The sequence below is a fragment of the Scyliorhinus torazame genome, chromosome 1, assembly GCF_047496885.1.
Source record: "Scyliorhinus torazame isolate Kashiwa2021f chromosome 1, sScyTor2.1, whole genome shotgun sequence".
Classification (NCBI taxonomy): Eukaryota; Metazoa; Chordata; class Chondrichthyes; order Carcharhiniformes; family Scyliorhinidae; genus Scyliorhinus; species Scyliorhinus torazame.
In genome coordinates, this window is record NC_092707.1 from 109,694,392 (window position 1) to 109,713,736 (window position 19,345).

General features: G+C 50.1%; 1 protein-coding gene across 8 annotated transcripts in view; it reads right to left on the bottom strand.

Moving 5' to 3' along the window:
- specc1la (sperm antigen with calponin homology and coiled-coil domains 1-like a) overlaps positions 1–19,345 on the bottom strand; it is a 520,876-nt gene that overhangs the window by 220,899 nt on the left and 280,632 nt on the right. For 6 of the 8 annotated variants that reach the window (XM_072499675.1, XM_072499732.1, XM_072499723.1 and 3 more), the window contains exon 11: positions 10,315–10,404. In XM_072499675.1, coding sequence (XP_072355776.1) covers positions 10,315–10,404 — 90 coding nt within the window. The remainder of the gene's footprint in view (positions 1–10,314; positions 10,405–19,345) is intronic. The other 2 variants (XM_072499693.1, XM_072499715.1) reach the window with 1 other exon arrangement.

Genomic DNA, 19,345 nt, shown 5'->3' on the forward strand with positions numbered 1-19,345 from the left:
TGATTCTGCAGTCTGCGTGGGGGATTTGATCCTGCAGTCTGGGTGGGGGATTTGATTCTGCAGTCTGGGTGGAGGATTTGATGCTGCAGTCTGGGTGGGGGATTTGATGCTGCAGTCTGGGTGGGGGATTTGATTCTGCAGTCTGGGTGGGGGATTAGATCCTGCAGTCTGGGTGGAGGATTTGCTCCTGAATTTTGGGTGGAGGATTTGATGCTGCAGTCTGGGTGGAGGATTTGATGCTGCAGTCTGGGTGGGGGATTTGATCCTGCAGTCTGGGTGGGGGATTTGATCCTGCAGTCTGGGTGGGGGATTTGATCCTGCAGTCTGCGTGGGGGATTTGATCCTGCAGTCTGGGTGGGGGATTTGATCCTGCAGTCTGGGTGGTGCATTTGATCCTGCAGTCAGGGTGGAGGATTTGATGCTGCAGTCTGGGTGGGGTTTTGATGCTGCAGTCTGGGTGGAGGATTTGATGCTGCAGTCTGGGTGGAGGATTTGATGCTGCAATCTGGGTGGGGGATTTGATCCTGCAGTCTGGGTGGGGTTTTGATGCTGCAGTCTGGGTGGAGGATTTGGTGCTGCAGTCTGGGTGGAGGATTTGATGCTGCAGTCTGGGTGGGGTTTTGATGCTGCAGTCTGGGTGGTGGATTTGATCCTGCTGTCTGGGTGGAGGATTTGATGCTGCAGTCTGGGTGGGGGATTTGATCCTGCAGTCTGGGTGGGGTTTTGATTCTGCAGTCTGGGTGGAGGATTAGATGCTGCAGTCTGGGTGGAGGATTTGATGCTGCAGCCTGGGTGGGGGATTTGATCCTGCAGTCTGGGTGGGGGATTTGATCCTGCAGTCTGGGTGGGGGATTTGATGCTGCAGTCTGCGTGGAGGATTTGATACTGCAGTCTGGGTGGGGGATTTGATCCTGCTGTCTGGTTGGAGGATTTGTTGCTGCAGTCTGGGTGGTGGATTTGATCCTGCAGTCTGGGTGGGGGATTTGATCCTGCAGTCTGGATGGGGGATTTGATCCTGCTGTCTGCGTGGAGGATTTGATGCTGCAGTCTGGGTGGAGGATTTGATCCTGCAGTCTGGGTGGGGGATTTGATCCTGCAGTCTGGGTGGGGGATTTGATGCTGCAGTCTGGGTGGGGGATTTGATGCTGCAGTCTGGGTGGAGGATTTGATCCTGCAGTCTGGGTGGGGGATTTGATGCTGCAGTCTGGGTGGGGGATTTGATCCTACAGTCTGGGTGGGGGATTTGATGCTGCAGTCTGGGTGGGGGATTTGATCCTGCAGTCTGGGTGGGGGATTTGATCCTGCAGTCTGGGTGGGGGATTTGATCCTGCATTCTGGGTGGGGGATTTGATGCTGCAGTCTGGGTGGGGGATTTGATCCTGCAGTCTGGGTGGGGGATTTGATGCTGCGTCTGGGTGGGGGATTTGATCCTGCATTCTGGGTGGGGGATTTGATCCTGCATTCTGGGTGGGGGATTTGATGCTGCAGTTTGGGTGGGGGATTTGATCCTGCAGTCTGGGTGGGGGATTTGATCCTGCAGTCTGGGTGGAGGATTTGATCCTGCAGTCTGAGTGGGGGATTTGATCCTGCAGTTTGGGTGGAGGATTTGATCCTGCAGTCTGAGTGGGGGATTTGATGCTGCAGTTTGGGTGGGGGATTTGATCCTGCAGTCTGGGTGGGGGATTTGATCATGCAGTCTGGGTGGAGGATTTGATCCTGCAGTCTGGGTGGGGGATTTGATGCTGCAGTCTGGGTGGGGGATTTGATCCTGCAGTCTGGGTGGGGGATTTGATCCTGCTGTCTGGGTGGGGGATTTGATCCTGCAGTCTGGGTGGGGGATTTGATCCTGCAGTCTGGGTGGAGGATTTGATCCTGCAGTCTGGGTGGGGGATTTGATCCTGCAGTCTGGGTGGAGAATTTGATGCTGCAGTCTGGGTGGAGGATTCCAACTATTTTGTTCCCAAAGGATCCAGCTAAACTCTCTCCATACAGCCACTGTGATGATTCTCTCTCGCCAGTGGGTCTGGATGCCATTCTCTTGGAACTGTAAAGGCATGAGGTCAAACCATGAGCTGATAATAAGGTTTTATCTGGGATAAAGTGACTCAAGAAAGAAAGAAGCCTGGAAATAAACCACAAACTAAAAGCAGACTCTGATGTGAAGCCAAGGGGCCTCTCCTGGAAATGCTGCAAGATATTGCTCACTGCAAAGAAGATCATTAAGGGGTGAGATTCTCCGACCCCCCCGCCGGGTCGGAGAATCGCCGGGGGCTGGTGTGAATCCCGCCCCCGCCGGTTGCCGAATTCTCTGGCACCGGATATTCGGCGGGGGCGGGAATCGCGCCGCACCGGTTGGCGGGCCCTCCCTCCCGCGATTCTCCGGCCCGGATGGGCCGAAGTCCCGCCGCTAAAATGCCTGTCCCGCCGGCGTAGATTAAACCACCTACCTTACCGGCGGGACAAGGCGGCGCGTGCGGGCTCCGGGGTCCTGGGCGATCTGGCCCCGGGCGGTGCCCCCACGGTGGCCTGGCCCGCGATCGGGGCCCACCGATCCGCGGGCGGGCCTGTGCCGTGGGGGCACTCTTTCCCTTCCGCCTTCGCCACGGTCTCCACCATGGCGGAGGCGGAAGAGACTCCCTCCACTGCGCATGCGCAGGAATGCCATCAGCGGCCGCTAACGCTCCCACGCATGCACCGCCCGGAGATGTCATTTCCGTGTCAGCTGGCGGGCACCAAAGGCCTTTTCCGCCAGCTGGCGGGGCGGAAATTCGTCCGGCGCGGGCCTAGCCCCTTAAGGTTGGGGCTCGGCCCCCAAAGATGCGGAGCATTCCGCACCTTTGGGGCTGCGCGATGCCCGACTGATTTGCGCCATTTTGGGCGGCAGTCGGCGGACATCGCGCCGATACCGGAGAATTTCGCCCATGGGCTGTAAACCAGAGACTTGAAACCATGCTCATATTGCAAAGTGCACTGAAGAATTCATCATCTTAAGCAAGGACTCTTATCTTTTGACCTTAATGCTTATTATTTTTACCCCTTTCCACCCCTGTCTTATATGTGGGGGTAGTAGGTGGAGCAGTTAAATGGAGAGTCAGGTATTAGCTTGATGTTATGCAGCTGGTTTCGCTGCATATTTCATATTTGTTCTAATTATAAATAAACATTGTGTTTAAATTGACAAACTCGGTGACTGTAATGGGGGATTTTTATAAGACTTATTAGTTAATTCACTCGTGTTGTGTTGTGACTCCAGGACAAGTGGGGTTTGAATTGACCGCATACATGCCCATGGTGTTGTAACATTATTAATGTCCTCCTTTGTTTGGGAGGCTAAGACGCCAAGAGTCCATGAGGCTTTGCTCCAAAGAGACAGACAATCAGGGGCTTGGCCCTACCCAAGGGGAGGTGGTGGCATAGTTGTATTGTCACTGGACTAGTAAACCAGAGATCCAGAATAATGCTCTGGGTTCCAGCTTCAAATCCCACCACTGCAATTTGAATTCAATACAAATCTGGAATTAAAAGTGTAATGATGACCATGAAACCATTGTCAATTGTCGTAAATACCCATCTGGTTCACCAATGAACCAGAAGGAAATCTGTCATCCTTACCTGGCCTGGTGTACATGTGACTCCAGGCTCACAGCAATGTGGTTGACTCTTAACTGCCCCATCAAGGGCAATTAGGGATGGGCAATAAATGCCCATTGCACAGCCTGCAATGCCCACTTCCCATGGATGAATACAACAAAATCATTATTTTATTGTTGGGCAGCCAACATTCAGAATATATTGTTGTGGTTCCATATGGGGACAAATGGAAGCAAGCTCCTCCACTGTTTCTAGCCTTCGCACAATTGCAATGGCATTGTTGCCTTTCTCTCCAGTGAGATTTTCCCTGAATCCACTGGTGGTCTCCCTCTTGAGAATTTGGAAGAAATTCATTTTTTATTTTTAAAAATAAATTCAGAGGACCCAATTCATTTTTTGCAATTAAGGGGCAATTTAGCATGGCCAATCCACCTACCCTGCACATCTTTGGGTTGTGGGGGCGAAACCCACGCAAACACGGGGAGAATGTGCAAACTCCACACGGATAGTGACCCAGAGGCGGGATCGAACCTGGGACCTCGGCGCCGTGAGGCAGTATTGCTAACCACTGCGCCATCGTGCTACCCTATTTGGAAGCAATTCAGGCAGCATTTCAAACTCTGTTCCCTGTGATCACTATCCACATCGACAACAATCACCTTTTTCTGCCAGCGGATTTGGACTCTGTTCAAGTCATAGGAGGGGAAGGCTCTGGAGAGCTTTGGAGACCTGTTTGTGGAGAGGAGGTTTAAGGAGTTGGCAGATAAATTCCAACTGCCTGGTTCCAATCTTTTTGGGTATTTTCAGATTTATGATTTTCGTGCAAGGCACCATCCTCTTCCCTGTTGGCGATGATCTTGTCTTTGGCAGAGGACAGGCAGACTATTTTGGGCATATATGGCCATAAGATTTCAGTGGAGTCAGCTCTGTTGAACGAGGTGAGGACAAAATGGGATGGTGAATTGGGACCCATTTTGGATGGTGAGGTATGGAGTGAGGCCCTTCACAGGGTTAACTCCATGTCTTCATGTGCTTCAGTAAGTTTGATTCAATTCAAGGTGCACAGGCACATTTGACTAAAGCAAGGATGAGAGGATTCTACCATGAGGTGGCGGATATGTTGCTCTTGGGTTGGCTAACCACACTCATGTTCTGGTCTTGCCCCAAGTGAATAGGCTTCTGGGCCTCTTTCTTTAACATCATGTGGGAGATACTCAATGGAGATTTGGATCCATGCCCACTGGTGGCCATATTTGGGGTGTCAGACTCTCTCGTGCTGCAGCCGGGGGCGAAGCAGATATCCTCGCTTCCACTTTGCTGATAGCCCAGAGACGAGTGCGGCTTGGATGGAGGTCTCCTACCCTTGGAGTTGTGACCTCATGTCTTTTCTGCACTTGGAGATGGTGAATTACACCATTAGAGGGTCGGAGGAAGGGTTCTACCCGGGATGGCAGCGATTAATTTCTTTATTTAAAGAGCTAGTCACCGTCAGCTGTTGGGGATTTAGTTTAGTTTGTTGAGTTTAAGTTATTGTGGGCTTTTGCTTGTTTGTCTCTTTCTTCTAGTATTTAATTTTGGATAATTGTTTTGGGTGTTTTTGTTTAATATGATTCTCTTTTTAATAAATATATGAAAAAACACATTCAATTCACTAATGTCCTTTAAGAAAATTTCCCATCCTTACTTGATCTAGCCTGTGTGTGATTTCACATCCACAGAAATATTTTGACTCTTACCTGCCCTCTGAAATGGTCGAGCAAGTCACACAGTTCTATTCAAGGTGACTCACCACCACCTTTACAAAGACAATTAGACATGAGCAATAAATCCACCACATGGACTGCAGCGGCTCAAAGCGGCGGATCACCATCTTCTCAAGGGCAATTAGGAATGAGCAATAAATGCTGGGCCTTGCCATCGACATCCATGTCCCATGAAATACAAAATCCTCGCCAACAATGTTCAAATCTCATGAATGAATATATTATTTTTATAAAATTATAAACTTTTTGTTTCCACTTTGTCTCTATCTATCCTATTGATGCCATAATAATTTTGAAAACTTGGATCAACCTTGTATACTCAAACGCATACAAGCCAAGTTTCTGTAATGCATCCTGATAATTTAACCTGCTAAACCTCAGCGTCATTCTGGTGAAACGAAAGAGAAAATGCTGGAAAATCTCAGCAGAATCTGTAAGGAGAGAAAAGAGCTAACGTTCCGAGTCCGATGACTCTTTGTCAAAGCTAACAGCCAGAGAAAGTGGGAAATATTTAAACTGTGGAGTGAGAATGAAAGATGAGTCATAGCCACAGAAACTCAGGGAAACCGGGTGCTAATGGCCACAGAAACCAAGGAGAAAGAGTGCTAATGGCAGTCCCTAGACAGTACAAAAGATGTGAAAGGTCAAACAGCAGAGAAACTAACATCAGAGGATGAACTGTAGATGTGGGGGGAGGGGAAGGGAGAAGCAAAGAGGAGAAAGGTTAAGGAAAGGTGGATAAGATTGGGGGGGGGGGTTAAATATACATTAAGAAAGAAAGAAATGGTTAAAAAAAAGTTTAAAAGAAATGGGATGAAAACGGTCTGTTAGCTTTGACAAAGAGTCATCGGACCCGAAATGTCAGCTCTTTTCTCTCCTGACAGATGCTGCCAGACCTGCTGAGATTTTCCAGCATTTTCTCTTTCGTTTCAAATTCCAGTATCCACAGGCAGCACGGTAGCATTGTGGATTGCACAATTGCCTCACAGCTCCAGGGTCCCAGGTTCGATTCCAGCTTGGGTCACTGTCTGTGCATAGTCTGCACATCCTCCCCGTGTGTGCGTGGGTTTCTTCCGGGTGCTCCGGTTTCCTCCCACAGTCCAAAGATGTGCAGGTTAGGTGGATTGGCCATGATAAATTGCCCTTAGTGTCCAAAATTGCCCTTAGTGTTGGGTGGGGTTACTGGATTATGGGGAGGGGTGGAGGTGTTGGCCTTGGGTGGGGTGCTCTTTCCAGGAGCCAGTGCAGACTCGATGGGCTGAATGGCCTCCTTCTGCACTGTAAATTCTATGATAATCTAATTCTATGACAGTAATTTGCTTTTATCATTCTGGTGAATCTACACTGCCTCCATACCAATATATCCTTCCTAACAAGCGGTGCCCAGAACTGAATGTATAATCTTCACCCTTGGTGTAACTACTCCCTGGTGCAGCAATTCACTTTGGACCATAGTTGTTATAACCTGCCCAGATCCTATTGGCTGGGGACAACTGGTTACCCCATGTTTTTTGGGGAATATGAGCTCCCCCAATTGGGGGGGGGGGATATAATCATTAGCATTGCAGCTGTATAAATGGAGCTGGCCAGTGTGGTGCTGGCTAGAGGGGGAACGAGTAGTGAACTGCTGGTCCTGTGTACATATTTTTGTAAATAAAGTTATTTTCTGTTTGACTCTACAAACCTGTGTCGGATTCTTCATGGCACTCACAAAAATAGTGCTATTGACCATTCTGATTGCAATAGGTTCTGCTATTCGGGTGACACGTGGCACAGTGGTTAGCACTGTTACCTACAGCGCTGAGGATCTGGATTTGAATCCCAGCCCTGGGTCATTGTCCATGTGGAGTTTGCACATTCTCTCCTTGTCCGTGTGGGTTTCACCCCCACAACCCAAAGACGTGCAGGTTAGGTAGATTGGCCACGCTAAATTGCCCCTTAATTGGAAAAGAAAATAATTAGGTACTCTAAATTTATTAAAATAAAATAAGTTTCTGCTATTTCTGTCAGACAGCTATCTAATCACCAACCTGTAGTAACAAGTAGAAAAGGTGATTTTTTTTGGTGACAAGAAATTCAGAATGAAGTCAGTAACTGGGATACCTGAGCCAGGCAGGTTCATAATACTTTAAGAACTGTTGATGGGCCAACCAGTTTGATTCACTGATTGGATTGGATTTAAAGTATTTTTCTGTGAGCAGCTCAAACAGATCATTTAGTACATGAAAAGAAAAGAAAAAGAAAATACATAATAGGGCAACACAAGGGACACAATGTAAATATCAGGTGAAGCATACAGGGGTGCAGTATTAATCAGGTCAGTCCATGAGCGGGTCATTTACGAGTCTGGAAACAGCGGGGAAGAAGCTGTTTTTGAATCTGTGCGTGCGTGTTCTCAGACTTTTGTATCTTCTGCCCTGGAGGGCATTTTGTGACACTGGACTATGATATAAATTATAGGTGGCCCTGTAACTACATTTGTGCTCCTATATTTACTTTTGAATAGTTCTGATGAATAGGTACTCATTGGCTTAGATGCCTGTTTAGAAGAGGCAATTTGTAGAAATACAAATTTCTGTTGTCAATTTCTGTTTTTGTAGAAATACAAATTTCTGTTGTTGTCTGCTGTTAATATCAGAAAAGACACAAAATGGCTGAACAAGCCACATTCCCTGTAAACTGTCTCATGAGACCCAACCATGGGTATGTATAGGGAGTATCCCAACAGCCGCTAATAACAGCTTCCCAGAACAAGGCATGCAATATATCCTTGATAAAGCTCAAGCTCTACAGCTGTAGACAGGACACATCATTATGTTAGTTTTGAATGACTTCTGCATGAAGTTAGGGGCGGGTAAGACATCACCCACTTTAACCATACATGTGATAACTGGGATGCAAGGAAAATTGATTGACTGCATGTAATAACTGTGACACGAGTATAGTTGATTGATTGTATGTAAATAAGAATACAACTAATTCCGCCCGTTGAATCTGTATATTAACCCGTGTGAGCCTTAGCTCAAGTGAGAAAAGGTGCTGACGTAGGCTGCAGAGTCTCTCAGGCCTTCTCTCCCAGAATTCTGAAATAATAAACTGCTTTTTTACTTATACTCAGGCCTTCATGTGAATATTTTCACAGTTAACATGCTCGATGGAAGAAGTTGGAAGAGTGAGTAAGCCGTGCGGGAGGAGTCTTTGATTATGCTGCCCGCTTTCCCCAGGCAGCGGGAGGTGCAGATAGCATGCTGGTGATCGATGCTATAAACCTGCAGTTATAGTGGATGGATGGATTTGTTTATTGTCACGTGTACCGAGGTACATTGAAAAGTATTTTTCTGCAAGCAACTCAACAGATCATTAAGTACATGGGAAGGAAAGGGACTAAAATAAAATATATAATAGGGCAACACAAGGTATACAATGTAACTACATAAGCACCAGCATTGGGTGGAGCAAACAGGGGTGTAGTGTTAATGAGGTCAGCCCATAAGAGGGTCATTTGGGAGTCTGGTAACAGCAGGGAAGAGGCTGTTTTTGAGTCTGTTCGTGTGTGTTCTCAGACTTCTGTACCTCCTGCCCGATGGAAGAAGTTGGAAGAGTGAGTAAGCTGGGTGGGAGGGGTCTTTGATTATGCTTCCCGCTTTCCCCAGGCAGCGGGAGGTGTAGATGGAGTCAATGGATGGGAGGCAGGTTCGTGTGATGGACTGGGCTGTGTTCACGACTCTCTGAAGTTTCTTGCGGTCCTGGGCCGAGCAGTTGCCATACTAGGTTGTGATGCAGCCAGATAGGATGCTTTCTATGGTGCATCTGTAAAGGTTGGTAAGAGTTAATGTGGACATGCTGAATTTCCTTAGTTTCCTGAGGAAGTATAGGCACTGTGGTGCTTTCTTGGTGTTCGCGTCAACATGGGTGGACCAGGACGGATTTTTGGAGATGTGCACCCCTAGGAATTTACTAACCATCTCCACCTCGGCCCCGTTGATGCTGACAAGGGTGTGTACAGTACTTTGCTTCCTGAAGTCAATGACCAGCTCTTTAGTTTTGCTAGCATTGAGGGAGCGATTGTTGTCGCTGCACCACTCCACTAGGTTCTCCATCTCCCTCCTGTATTCTGACTCATCGTTATTCGAGATCCGGCCCACAATGGTCGTATCGTCAGTAAACTTGGAGATGGAGTTGGAACCAAATTTTGCCACGCAGTCGTGTGTGTACAGGGAGTAGAGTGGGGGCTAAGTACGCAGCCTTGCGGGACCCCAGAACTATTAGGACTATTGTGGAGGAGGTGTTGTTGTTCACTCTTACTGATTGTGGTCTGTGGGTCAGAAAATCGAGGAACCAGTTGCAGAGTGGGGAGCCAAGTCCTAGGTTTTGGAGCTTTGATATGAGCTTGGCTGGGATAATGGTGTTGAAGGCAGAGCTGTAGTCAATAAATAGGAGGCTGATATAGGAGTTCTTGTTGTCGAGATGCTCTAGGGATGAGTGTAGGGCCAGGGAAATGGCGTCTGCTGTGTCGGTATGCGAATTGCAGAGGATCAAGGTGTTCTGGGAGTATGGAGGTGATGCGCTTCATGGCCAACCTCTCTGAAGTCAGGGCCACTGGACTGTAGTCATTGAGGCACGTTGCCTGGTTCTTCTTTGGCACCGGTATGATGGTGGCCACCTTGAAGCAGGTGGGGACCTCGGAGTTGAGTAGGGACAGGTTAAAGATGCCTGCGAACACCTCTGCCAGCTGGTCCGCGCCGGCTCTGAGTGCACGACCAAGGAGCCCGTCCGGGCCCGACGTTGGTTAAACTCCAGAAGTACCCCTGCTCTTATATGGGGGACCCAAACTTTTTATTTTCCTAATTGCCATGGTATGTGTCAAAGTGTGAAATGACAGCTGTAGTTTCCAGAGGTCTGTAGCGTTGTGCATGAACCAACAAAATTGAAAACCATTTGAAACTTTGCCTCCACTCACCTGACATGGACTTTGCAGGGTCAATGGTCTGAACTCGCTGTAAGGAAGCTGGAGATCGGTTTGCAGAGGAAGATCTCAGTAAGTGATCTGCTGCAAGGTAAACACAGAAGAATGCAGTGATAAAAGGCATTTCATGCCAATGGAACACTACAAAACTAAGCTGGAAAATAAGCAATATAACGTCTCCCAAATCTTTTTATTTTCTGTTGTGTTTTCCAAGCCATTAATAAATATGGCGAATAGCAAAGGTCCCTGCACAGATCCTTGTAGGATGCCACTCGTCACTTCCTGACTAATTTGAGTACAGTGAATCCTCACCTAAAGTTGTCGGTGGATTCCTGAATTTCACGACCAAGTAAAATAACTTTAAGTGAAACACAGGTTCCCACATGGATCAATGTTAAAACTGGAGTTAGTTCATGCAGGACTTTCGTCGTCCGAAAAATAATTAACCGACTTCTGAGGGTAGCAGCGATGTGCTGAGTGGACGCACATCAGGTGGCTCTCCTCCCAGTTGGTCCCAACACAGTGGTTGGGTTTTTGGCCCTAAATGCCACCTAAAACCCACCCAAATACAAAAGGCATCAACAGCGCGAGAAGGAAAGCGAATGCCCGTGAACAACAGATCAAGGGGACAGCGAGAAATCAAAAGCAGAAGCGGAGGAAAGGGGCAGGAGCAACAGCCGCGTGGACTGGCAGCCACACGAGGCGAGGCGGAGGCCCAGGCAAATCAGGAGGGAGAAAGATCGGCGACTTGAACAGCGGAGCAGGAGCAGACAACAACATTCTCCTCCCCCCACCCCCACCCCCCACTCGCAGGGTGACAGATGGAGGAATGTTTTGAAAAAGAAGCTGACAGCTTTGAAGGAAGCGATCAAGATGGAGTTCCAGGTGGTCGTGATGGAGGTGGTGATGGAAGCGATAGTTACCCTTCAGTGCACAATAGAAGGCCTGGGACAGAAGGCGGAGGCCCAGGAGAAGACGATCCTGGACCTGGAGAAGGCATCAACAGACGAGAAAACAGGATCGTGGCTCTGGAGGCCGAGGTGAAGACGTTGGTGGCGGCGCAGGGGAACCTAAAAGGGAAGATCGAGGACCAGGAGAACAGGTCCAGGCGGCAAAACGTCTGCATCATGAGCCTGCCAGAGGGGATTATGGCGAGGGACCCAACGGATTACATCGCCCAAATGCTGGGCAATCTAGTTTGGAGGGAAGGTTTTCCAAACCCCCCAGAGATGGACAGGGCACACAGCTCGCTCTGGCCTAAACCCAAAACTGGGGAGGAGCCAAAAGTGATAATTACAAAGCTGCACCGATTCCAGGACCGGGAAAAAACCCTGAGGTGGGCCCGACACACAAAGTCATGTCGTGGGAAGGGCATGGAATCAGGGTCTACCAAGACATTGGGGCGGACCTGGCAAAAAAGAGGGCCAAATTCAAGAGAGCAAAATCGACGCTCTACAACAAAGGGTTGCGATTTGGCCTGCTATCCCGGCCAGACTCTGGGTGACATACCAGGGGAAGGAACATTACTTCAGCATCCTGGTGGAGGCCGACGAGTTTGTAAAAACAAACAACCTGGAGGGAGAGCAGACGCAGCAGTGGGATGAAAGCGGTAGGGTCAGAGGAAGGAAGCGAATGAGAGTGGAGGACGGATCGAAAATAAAGATTGTAACATGGACTATGTTTTTGCGTGAGACTGTGTTGCCCTGTTTTCGTGTTCGTCTCTTTTCTCAGTTTGAAGATGGGAAACATGGAAAAGGAAGGGAGAATAGGGGAAGCAGAAAAGGGGGCGAGACAGGGGGTAGAGATCGGTAGGTAAAACAGGGCCAGGACAAAACCAGCATTGGGAGGAGAGCCACTGTACTAGCGAGGAGGCTAGCACGGGAAGACAGGCAGTAAGGGAGGTCGCGGCGCACCTCTCAGGGGAGGGGGAGCATTTGGCCAAAGATAGGGGGGCGCAGCACAGAAGGTGGGGGGGGGGGGAGAAGAGAACACAAGGGGGGGAGGACAGAGGGATGGGGGACAGAGGAAGGGGGGTTTGGAGACGGGGAGGACGCACAGAACAGAAAGGGAACAAAAAGACAGATAAGGCTGGGCAACGAGACAGGCATAGGCCTTGGCAGACAATAGATCAGGATGAGGAACCAAGATGGAGCCGCAAGCAGCCACTCGGGAGGGTCCCTGGGCAAAACGAGACCCTGGAGTGCAGGGGCACAACCACGTGGCGTGCACATAGTTGGCGGCCTTGTTGGATGCCCCCTCAGCAACGGGAAACCCGGAGCGCAGGGACCCGACCTCATGGTGAGAGCGGTGACTGCAGCCATTTTGGACGGCTCCCTAACAAAGGGAGACCCCCAAGTGCAGGTGCTCGTCCAGCAGGTAAGTATGGGTGATCCCGCAGGACTGGAGGGTCAGAAACCCCCCAACAGTATTGCTACCTGGAACGTAAGGGGACTTAACGCCCCGGTGAAAAGATCCAGAGTCTTCACCCACCTAAGAAGCCTGAAAGCCAACATACTAAGGACCAACTGCTGGTAAGGAAGGGCTGGGTGGGATAGACGTACCATTCATGCTCCGGGACGAGGGCTAGGGGAGTAGCATTACTGATTAGCAAGTGGACGAGATTTACGGAGACCAAGACGGTTACGGACCCAGGGGGACGGTACGTCATGGTCAGTGGTGTCCTGGAAGGGGCACCAGTGGTACTGGAAAATGTGAACACTCCCAACTGGAACGACACAGAATTCATAAAAAAGGCCACGGCAGAAATCCCTGACATCGACACACACCGACTGATTATGGGAGGGGGGAGAATTGAACTGTGTACAGGATCCATGGACCGATTGATCAAACCCCAGAACAGGGAGAAAGACAGGCATGGCTAGGGAGTTGGGAATATTCATGGTGGCGATAGATCCATGGAGGTTCCGATACTCGGGAGAAAAGGAGTTCTCACTCTTTTCGCAGCTGCACGGTGTACACCCGCATCAACGTCTTTGCAGCGGGAAAATCGGTGCTTCCAGGAATTATAAGAGCGGAATATTCCGGGATCGTCATCTCTGACCACGCTCCAGGCTACATGGATGTGAGGTTGGAGACGGGCCGTGCCCAGCGCACCACATGGAGGCTGGACACGGACCTCCTGGCCAACAAGGTCTTCTGCCAGAAAACATGGCGGACCATAGGTGATTACGTTAGTAACAAGCAGAACAGGGGCTCACTCTCCACATTCTGGGAGGCACTGAAGGCCATGATTAGAGGAGAAACCATAGCATACAAGGCGTGCAGAGATAGGGAAGAGAGGGTGGTCACGCAGCAGCTGGTTGACTCCATTCTGGAGGTCGGCCGAAAGTACTCCGAGGCCCCAACCGTAGAGCTGCTGGTGGAGAGGAAAAAGCTACAAATGAACTTTAACCTGCTATCCACTAGGAACATAGAACATTACAGTGCAGTACAGGCCCTTCGGCCCTCGATGTTGCGCCAAACTTTGAAACCACTCTAAAGCCCATCTACACTATTCCCTTATCATTCATATGTTTATCCAATGACCATTTAAATGCCCTTAATGTTGGCGAGTCCACTACTGTTACAGGCAGGGCATTCCACGCCCTTACTACTCTCTGAGTAAAGAACCTACCTCTGACATCTGTCCTCTATCAATTTCCCCTCAATTTAAAGCTATGTCCCCTTGTGCTCGACATCACCATCCGAAGAAAAAGGCTCTCACTGTCCACCCTATCTAATCCTCTGATCACCTTGTATGCCTCAATCAAGTCACCTCTTAACCTTCTTCTTTCTAATGAAAACAGCCTCAAGTCCCTCAGCCTTCCCTCATATGGGGCGAAATTCTCCCCCAACGGCGCGATGTCCGGCGACTGGCGCCAAAAACGGCGCCAATCAGACGGGCATCGCGCCGCCCCAAAGGTGCGGAATGCTCTGCATCTTTGGGGGCCGAGCCCCAACATTGAGGGGCTAGGCCGACGCCGGAGGGATTTCCACCCCGCCAGCTGGCGGAAATGGCGTTTGTTGCCCCGCCAGCTGGCGGAAATGGCGTTTGTTGCCCCGCCAGCTGGCGGAAATGGCGTTTGTTGCCCCGCCAGCTGGCGCGGAAATGCGGCGCACGCGCGGGAGCGTCAGCGGCCGGCGACAGTTTCCCGCGCATGCGCAGTGGGGAGAGTCACTTCCTCCTCCGCCATGGTGGAGACCGTGGCGGAGGCGGAAGGGAAAGAGTGCCCCCACGGCACAGGCCCGCCCGCGGATCGGTGGGCCCCAAATGCGGCTGCACCAGAGTTTTGTACAGCTGCAACATGACCTCATGGCTCTGAAACTCAATCCCTCTACCAATAAAAGCTAAGTAAGAAGTTTTACAACACCAGGTTAAAGTCCAACAGGTTTGTTTCGATGTCGCTAGCTTTCGGAGCGCTGCTCCTTCCTCAGATGACACACCGTGCTAACACACGGTGTTAAGTGAAAAGCTAACACACCGTATGCCTTCTTAACAACCTTCTCAACCTGGGTGGCAACTTTCAGGGATCTATGTACATGGACACCAAGATCTCTCTGCTCATCCACACTACCAAGAATCTTACCATTTGCTCAGTACTCTGTCTTCCTGTTATTCCTTCCAAAATGAATTGCCTCACATTTTTCTGCATTAAACTCCATTTGCCACCTTTCAGCCCAGCTCTGCAGCTTATCTATGTCCCTCTGTAACTTGTAACATCCTTCCGCACTGTCCACAACTCCACCGACTTTAGTGTCATCGGCAAATTTACTCACCCATCCTTCTACGCCATCCTCCAGGTCATTTATAAAAATGACAAACAGCAGTGGCCCCAAAACAGATCCTTGTGGTACACCTAGTAACTGGATTCCAGGTTGAACATTTCCCATCAACCACCACCCTTTGCCTTCTTCCAGCTAGCCAATTTCTGATCCAAACTGCTAAATCGCCCTGAATCCCATGTCTCCATATTTTCTGCAGTAGCCTACCGTGGGGGACCTTATCAAACGCTTTACTGAAATCCTTATACACCACATCAACTGCTTTACCCTCATCCACCTGTTTGGTCACCTTCTCAAAGAACTCAATAAGGTTTGTGAGGCACGACCTACCCTTCACGAAACCGTGTTGACTATCTCTAATTAAATTATTCCTTTCCAGATGATTGTACATCCCATCTCTTATCAACCTTTCCAAGACTTTGCCCACAACAGATGTAAGGCTCACTGGTCTATAGTTACCGGGTTGTCTCTACACCCCTTCTTGAACAAGGGGACAACATTTGCTATCCTCCAGTCTTCTGGGACTATTCCTGTAGACAATGATGACTTAAAGATCAAGGCCAAAGGCTCAGCAATCTCCTCCCTAGCTTCCCAGAGAACCCTAGGATAAATCCCATCCGGCCCAGGGGACTTATCTATTTTCACACTTTCCAGAATTGCTAACACCTCCTCCTTAAGAACCTTAAGCCCTTCTCGTCTAATAGCCCGTATCTCAGTATTCTCCTCGACAACATTGTCTTTTTCCTGTGTGAATACTGACGAAAAATATTCATTTAGCACCTCTCCTATCTCCTCGGACTCCACGCACAACTTCCCACTACTGTCCTTGACTGGCCCAACTCTTACCCTAGTCATTTGTTTATTCCTGACATATCTATAGAAAGCTTTAGGGTTTTCCTTGATCCTACCTGCCAAAGACTTCTCATGTCCCCTCATGGCTCTTCTTAGCTCTCTTTTTAGGTCCTTCATAGCTAACTTGTAACTCTCGTGCGCCTTAACTGAACCTTCACGTCTCATCTTTACATAAGCCTCCTTCTTCCTCTTAACAAGTGTTTACTTTAGTAAACCATGGTTCCCTCGCTCGACCACTTCCATCCTGCCTGACAGGGACATACTTATCAAGGACACGCAGTAGCTGTTCCTTGAACCAGCTACTCCCCTGCAGTTTCCCTCTCCATCCGATGCATCCTAAGTCTTGCCTTATCGCATCATAATTGCCTTTCCCCCAGATATAACTCTTGCCCTGCGGTATATACCTATCCTTTTCCATCGCTAAACGTAATCGAATTGTGTTCACTATCATCAAAGTGCTCACTTACCTCCAAATCTAACACCTGTCCAGGTTCATTTCCCAGTACCAAATCCAATATGGCCTCGCCTCTCGTTGGCCTATCTACATACTGTGTCAGGAAACCCTCAAGCACACATTGGACAAAAAAGGACCCATCTAACGTGCTCAAACTATAGCATTTCCAGTCAATATTTGGAAAGTTAAAGTCCCCCATTACAACTACCCTGTTGCTTTTGCTCCTATCCAGAATAATTTTTGCAATCCTTTCCTCTACATCTCTGGAACTTTTCGGAGGCCTATAGAAAACTCCCAGCAGGGTGACCTCTCCTTTCCTGTTTCTGACCTCAGCCCATACCACCTCAGTGGACGAGTCCTCATCAAAAGTCCTTTCTGCCACCGTAATACTGTCCTTGACTAACAATGCCACCCCTCCCCCTCAAAAGGAAAGCAGTGCACCAAGTCTGCCAGACACCGGGAACCTTCTATGAACACGGAGACAAGTCTGGCCGCAGACTGGCTCACCAGCTGAGAAAGCAGGCAGCCACAAGGGAAATAGCGCAGGTAAAAAATAACAAGCAGACTAGTAGCAAAACCAAAAGAAGTCAATCAAGCATTCAAGACCTTCTACCAAGGGCTGTACACCTCGGTGTCCCCCGACGGGGATGCGGGGTTGATACAGTTCCTCGATGCACTGGAACTACCAGTTATGGGGGAAGACAGAAGGGGGGAGCTGGAAGCACCAAAAGATCTGGGAGAAATTATGGAGGCCATCAACTCCATGCAGGCGGGGAAGCACGGGGCCAGGCGGGTTCCCGGCGGACTTCTGTAATTCGCACCAGCTCTGCCCCACACCTAAGGGACATGTTCGGGGACTCGCTGGCAAGGGGCACTTTGCCTCCCACATTAGCGCAGGCCACAATCTCACTGATACCTAAAAGGATAAAGATCCGATGGAATGCGGACCATATAGACCCATTATGCTGTTGAATGTAGACACGCAAAGATCTTGGCGAAAAGGCTGGAAAGCTGCGTACCAGAGGTGGTCGCAGAGGACCAAATGGGCTTTGTCAAGGATAGGCAACTCACTGCGAACATCAGGCAGTTGCTGAATGTAATAATGGACCCCCCCCACCCCCCACTGCCGGGAGAGAACACCAGAGGTGATCATCTCCTTGGATGCAGAAAAGGTCTTCGACAGAGTTGAATGGAAGTGCCTCCTCGAGGTACTGGAATGGTTTGGACTCGGAGCGGGACTCACCGCCTGGGTGAGACTTCTGTACAACACTCCCAAGGCGACTGTTCGAACCAACACCACCAGCTACGAATACTTCCAGCTACAAAGAGGCACAAGGCAAGGATGCCCATTGTCCCCACTCCTGTTTGCATTAGCAATCAAACCCCTGGCAATAGCCCTGCTGGACTCAATAAGCTGGAAGGGCATCCAGAGAGGAGACAGAGAGCACAAAGTCTCTATCCGGATGACCTGCTCCGTATGTCTCGAAGCTGCAGGAAGGACTGAAAGCAATTATGCAGATCCTGAAAGAGTTCTGAACCTTCTCGGGTTACAAACTCAACCTGGGCAAAAGTGAATGGGGGTGCTTAGACGGTGCCGGTGGAAGGACCGATCCTCCTGTAAGGTGAAGGGGAGGGTGGGACTGGTGGCTGGGGTGTACGTGGGGCACCGGCGGGCGACGTTCGTGAGGTGTCTGGTTGGTTGTGGTACAAAGCAGTGACCGGATGGAGTGGAGGGCATCCGGGAGGACTTCCTGCCAGCGGGAGACCGGGAGATTCCTGGACCGTAGGGTCAGTAGGACGGTCTTCCAGACTGTTCCGTTCTCCCTCTCTACCTGTCCGTTACCCCGGGGGTTGTAACTGGTCGTCCTGCTCGAGGCGATGCCCTTGCTGAGCAGGAATTGACGCAGTTCGTCGCTCATAAAGGAGGACCCCCTATCACTATGTATGTAGGCGGGGAACCGAACAGTGCAAAGATGCTTATGGAGGGCCCTGATGACAGTGGTTGCGGTCATGTCGGGGCAGAGGATGGCGAATGGGAACCGGGAGTACTCGTCAGGAAGTCACGTTCAGGAAGTACGTGTTGCGGTCGGTGGAGGGGAGGTGGCCTTTGAAGTCCATGCTGAGGCGTTCAAAGGGACGGGAAGCCTTTATCAGGTGCGCTTTCTCTGGCCGGTAGAAGTGCGGTTTGCACTCCACGCAGATTTGGCAGTCCCTGGTGGCTGTCCTGACCTCCTCGATGGAGTAGGGCAGGTTGCGGGTCTTGATAAAGTGAAAAAAGTGAGTGACCCCCGGGTGGCAGAGGTCCTCTTGGAGGGCTCGGAGGCGGTCCACTTGTGCGGTGGCACATGTGCCGCGGGACAGGGCATCAGGAGGCTCGTTTAGCTTCCCGGGACGATACAAGACCTCGTAGTTGTAGGTGGAGAGTTTGATCCTCCACCGCAAGACCTTATCGTTTTTTATCTTGCCCCGCGGTGCATTATCGAACATGAAAGCAACCGACCGTTGGTCAGTGAGGAGAGTGAATCTCCTGCCGGCCAGGTAATGCCTCCAATGTCGCACAGCTTCTACTATGGCTTGGGCCTCCTTTTTGACTGAGGAGTGGCGGATTTCGGAAGCATGGAGGGTACGGGAGAGGACGGCCACGGGCCTGCCCGCTTGGTTCAGGGTGGCCGCCAGAGCTACATCAGGCACGTCGCTCTCGACCTGGAAGGGGAGGGACTCGTCGATGGCATGCATTGTGGCCTTTGCAATGTCCGTTTTAATGCGGCAGTAGGCCTGGTGGGCCTCTATCGACAGGGGAAAAGCTGTGGATTGGATCAGGGGACGGGCCTTGTCCACAGAGTTGGGGACCCACTGGGCATAGTAAGAGAAGAACCCTAGGCAGCGCTTCAGGGCCTTGGAGCAGTGAGGGAGGGGGAACTCCATAAGGGAGCGCAT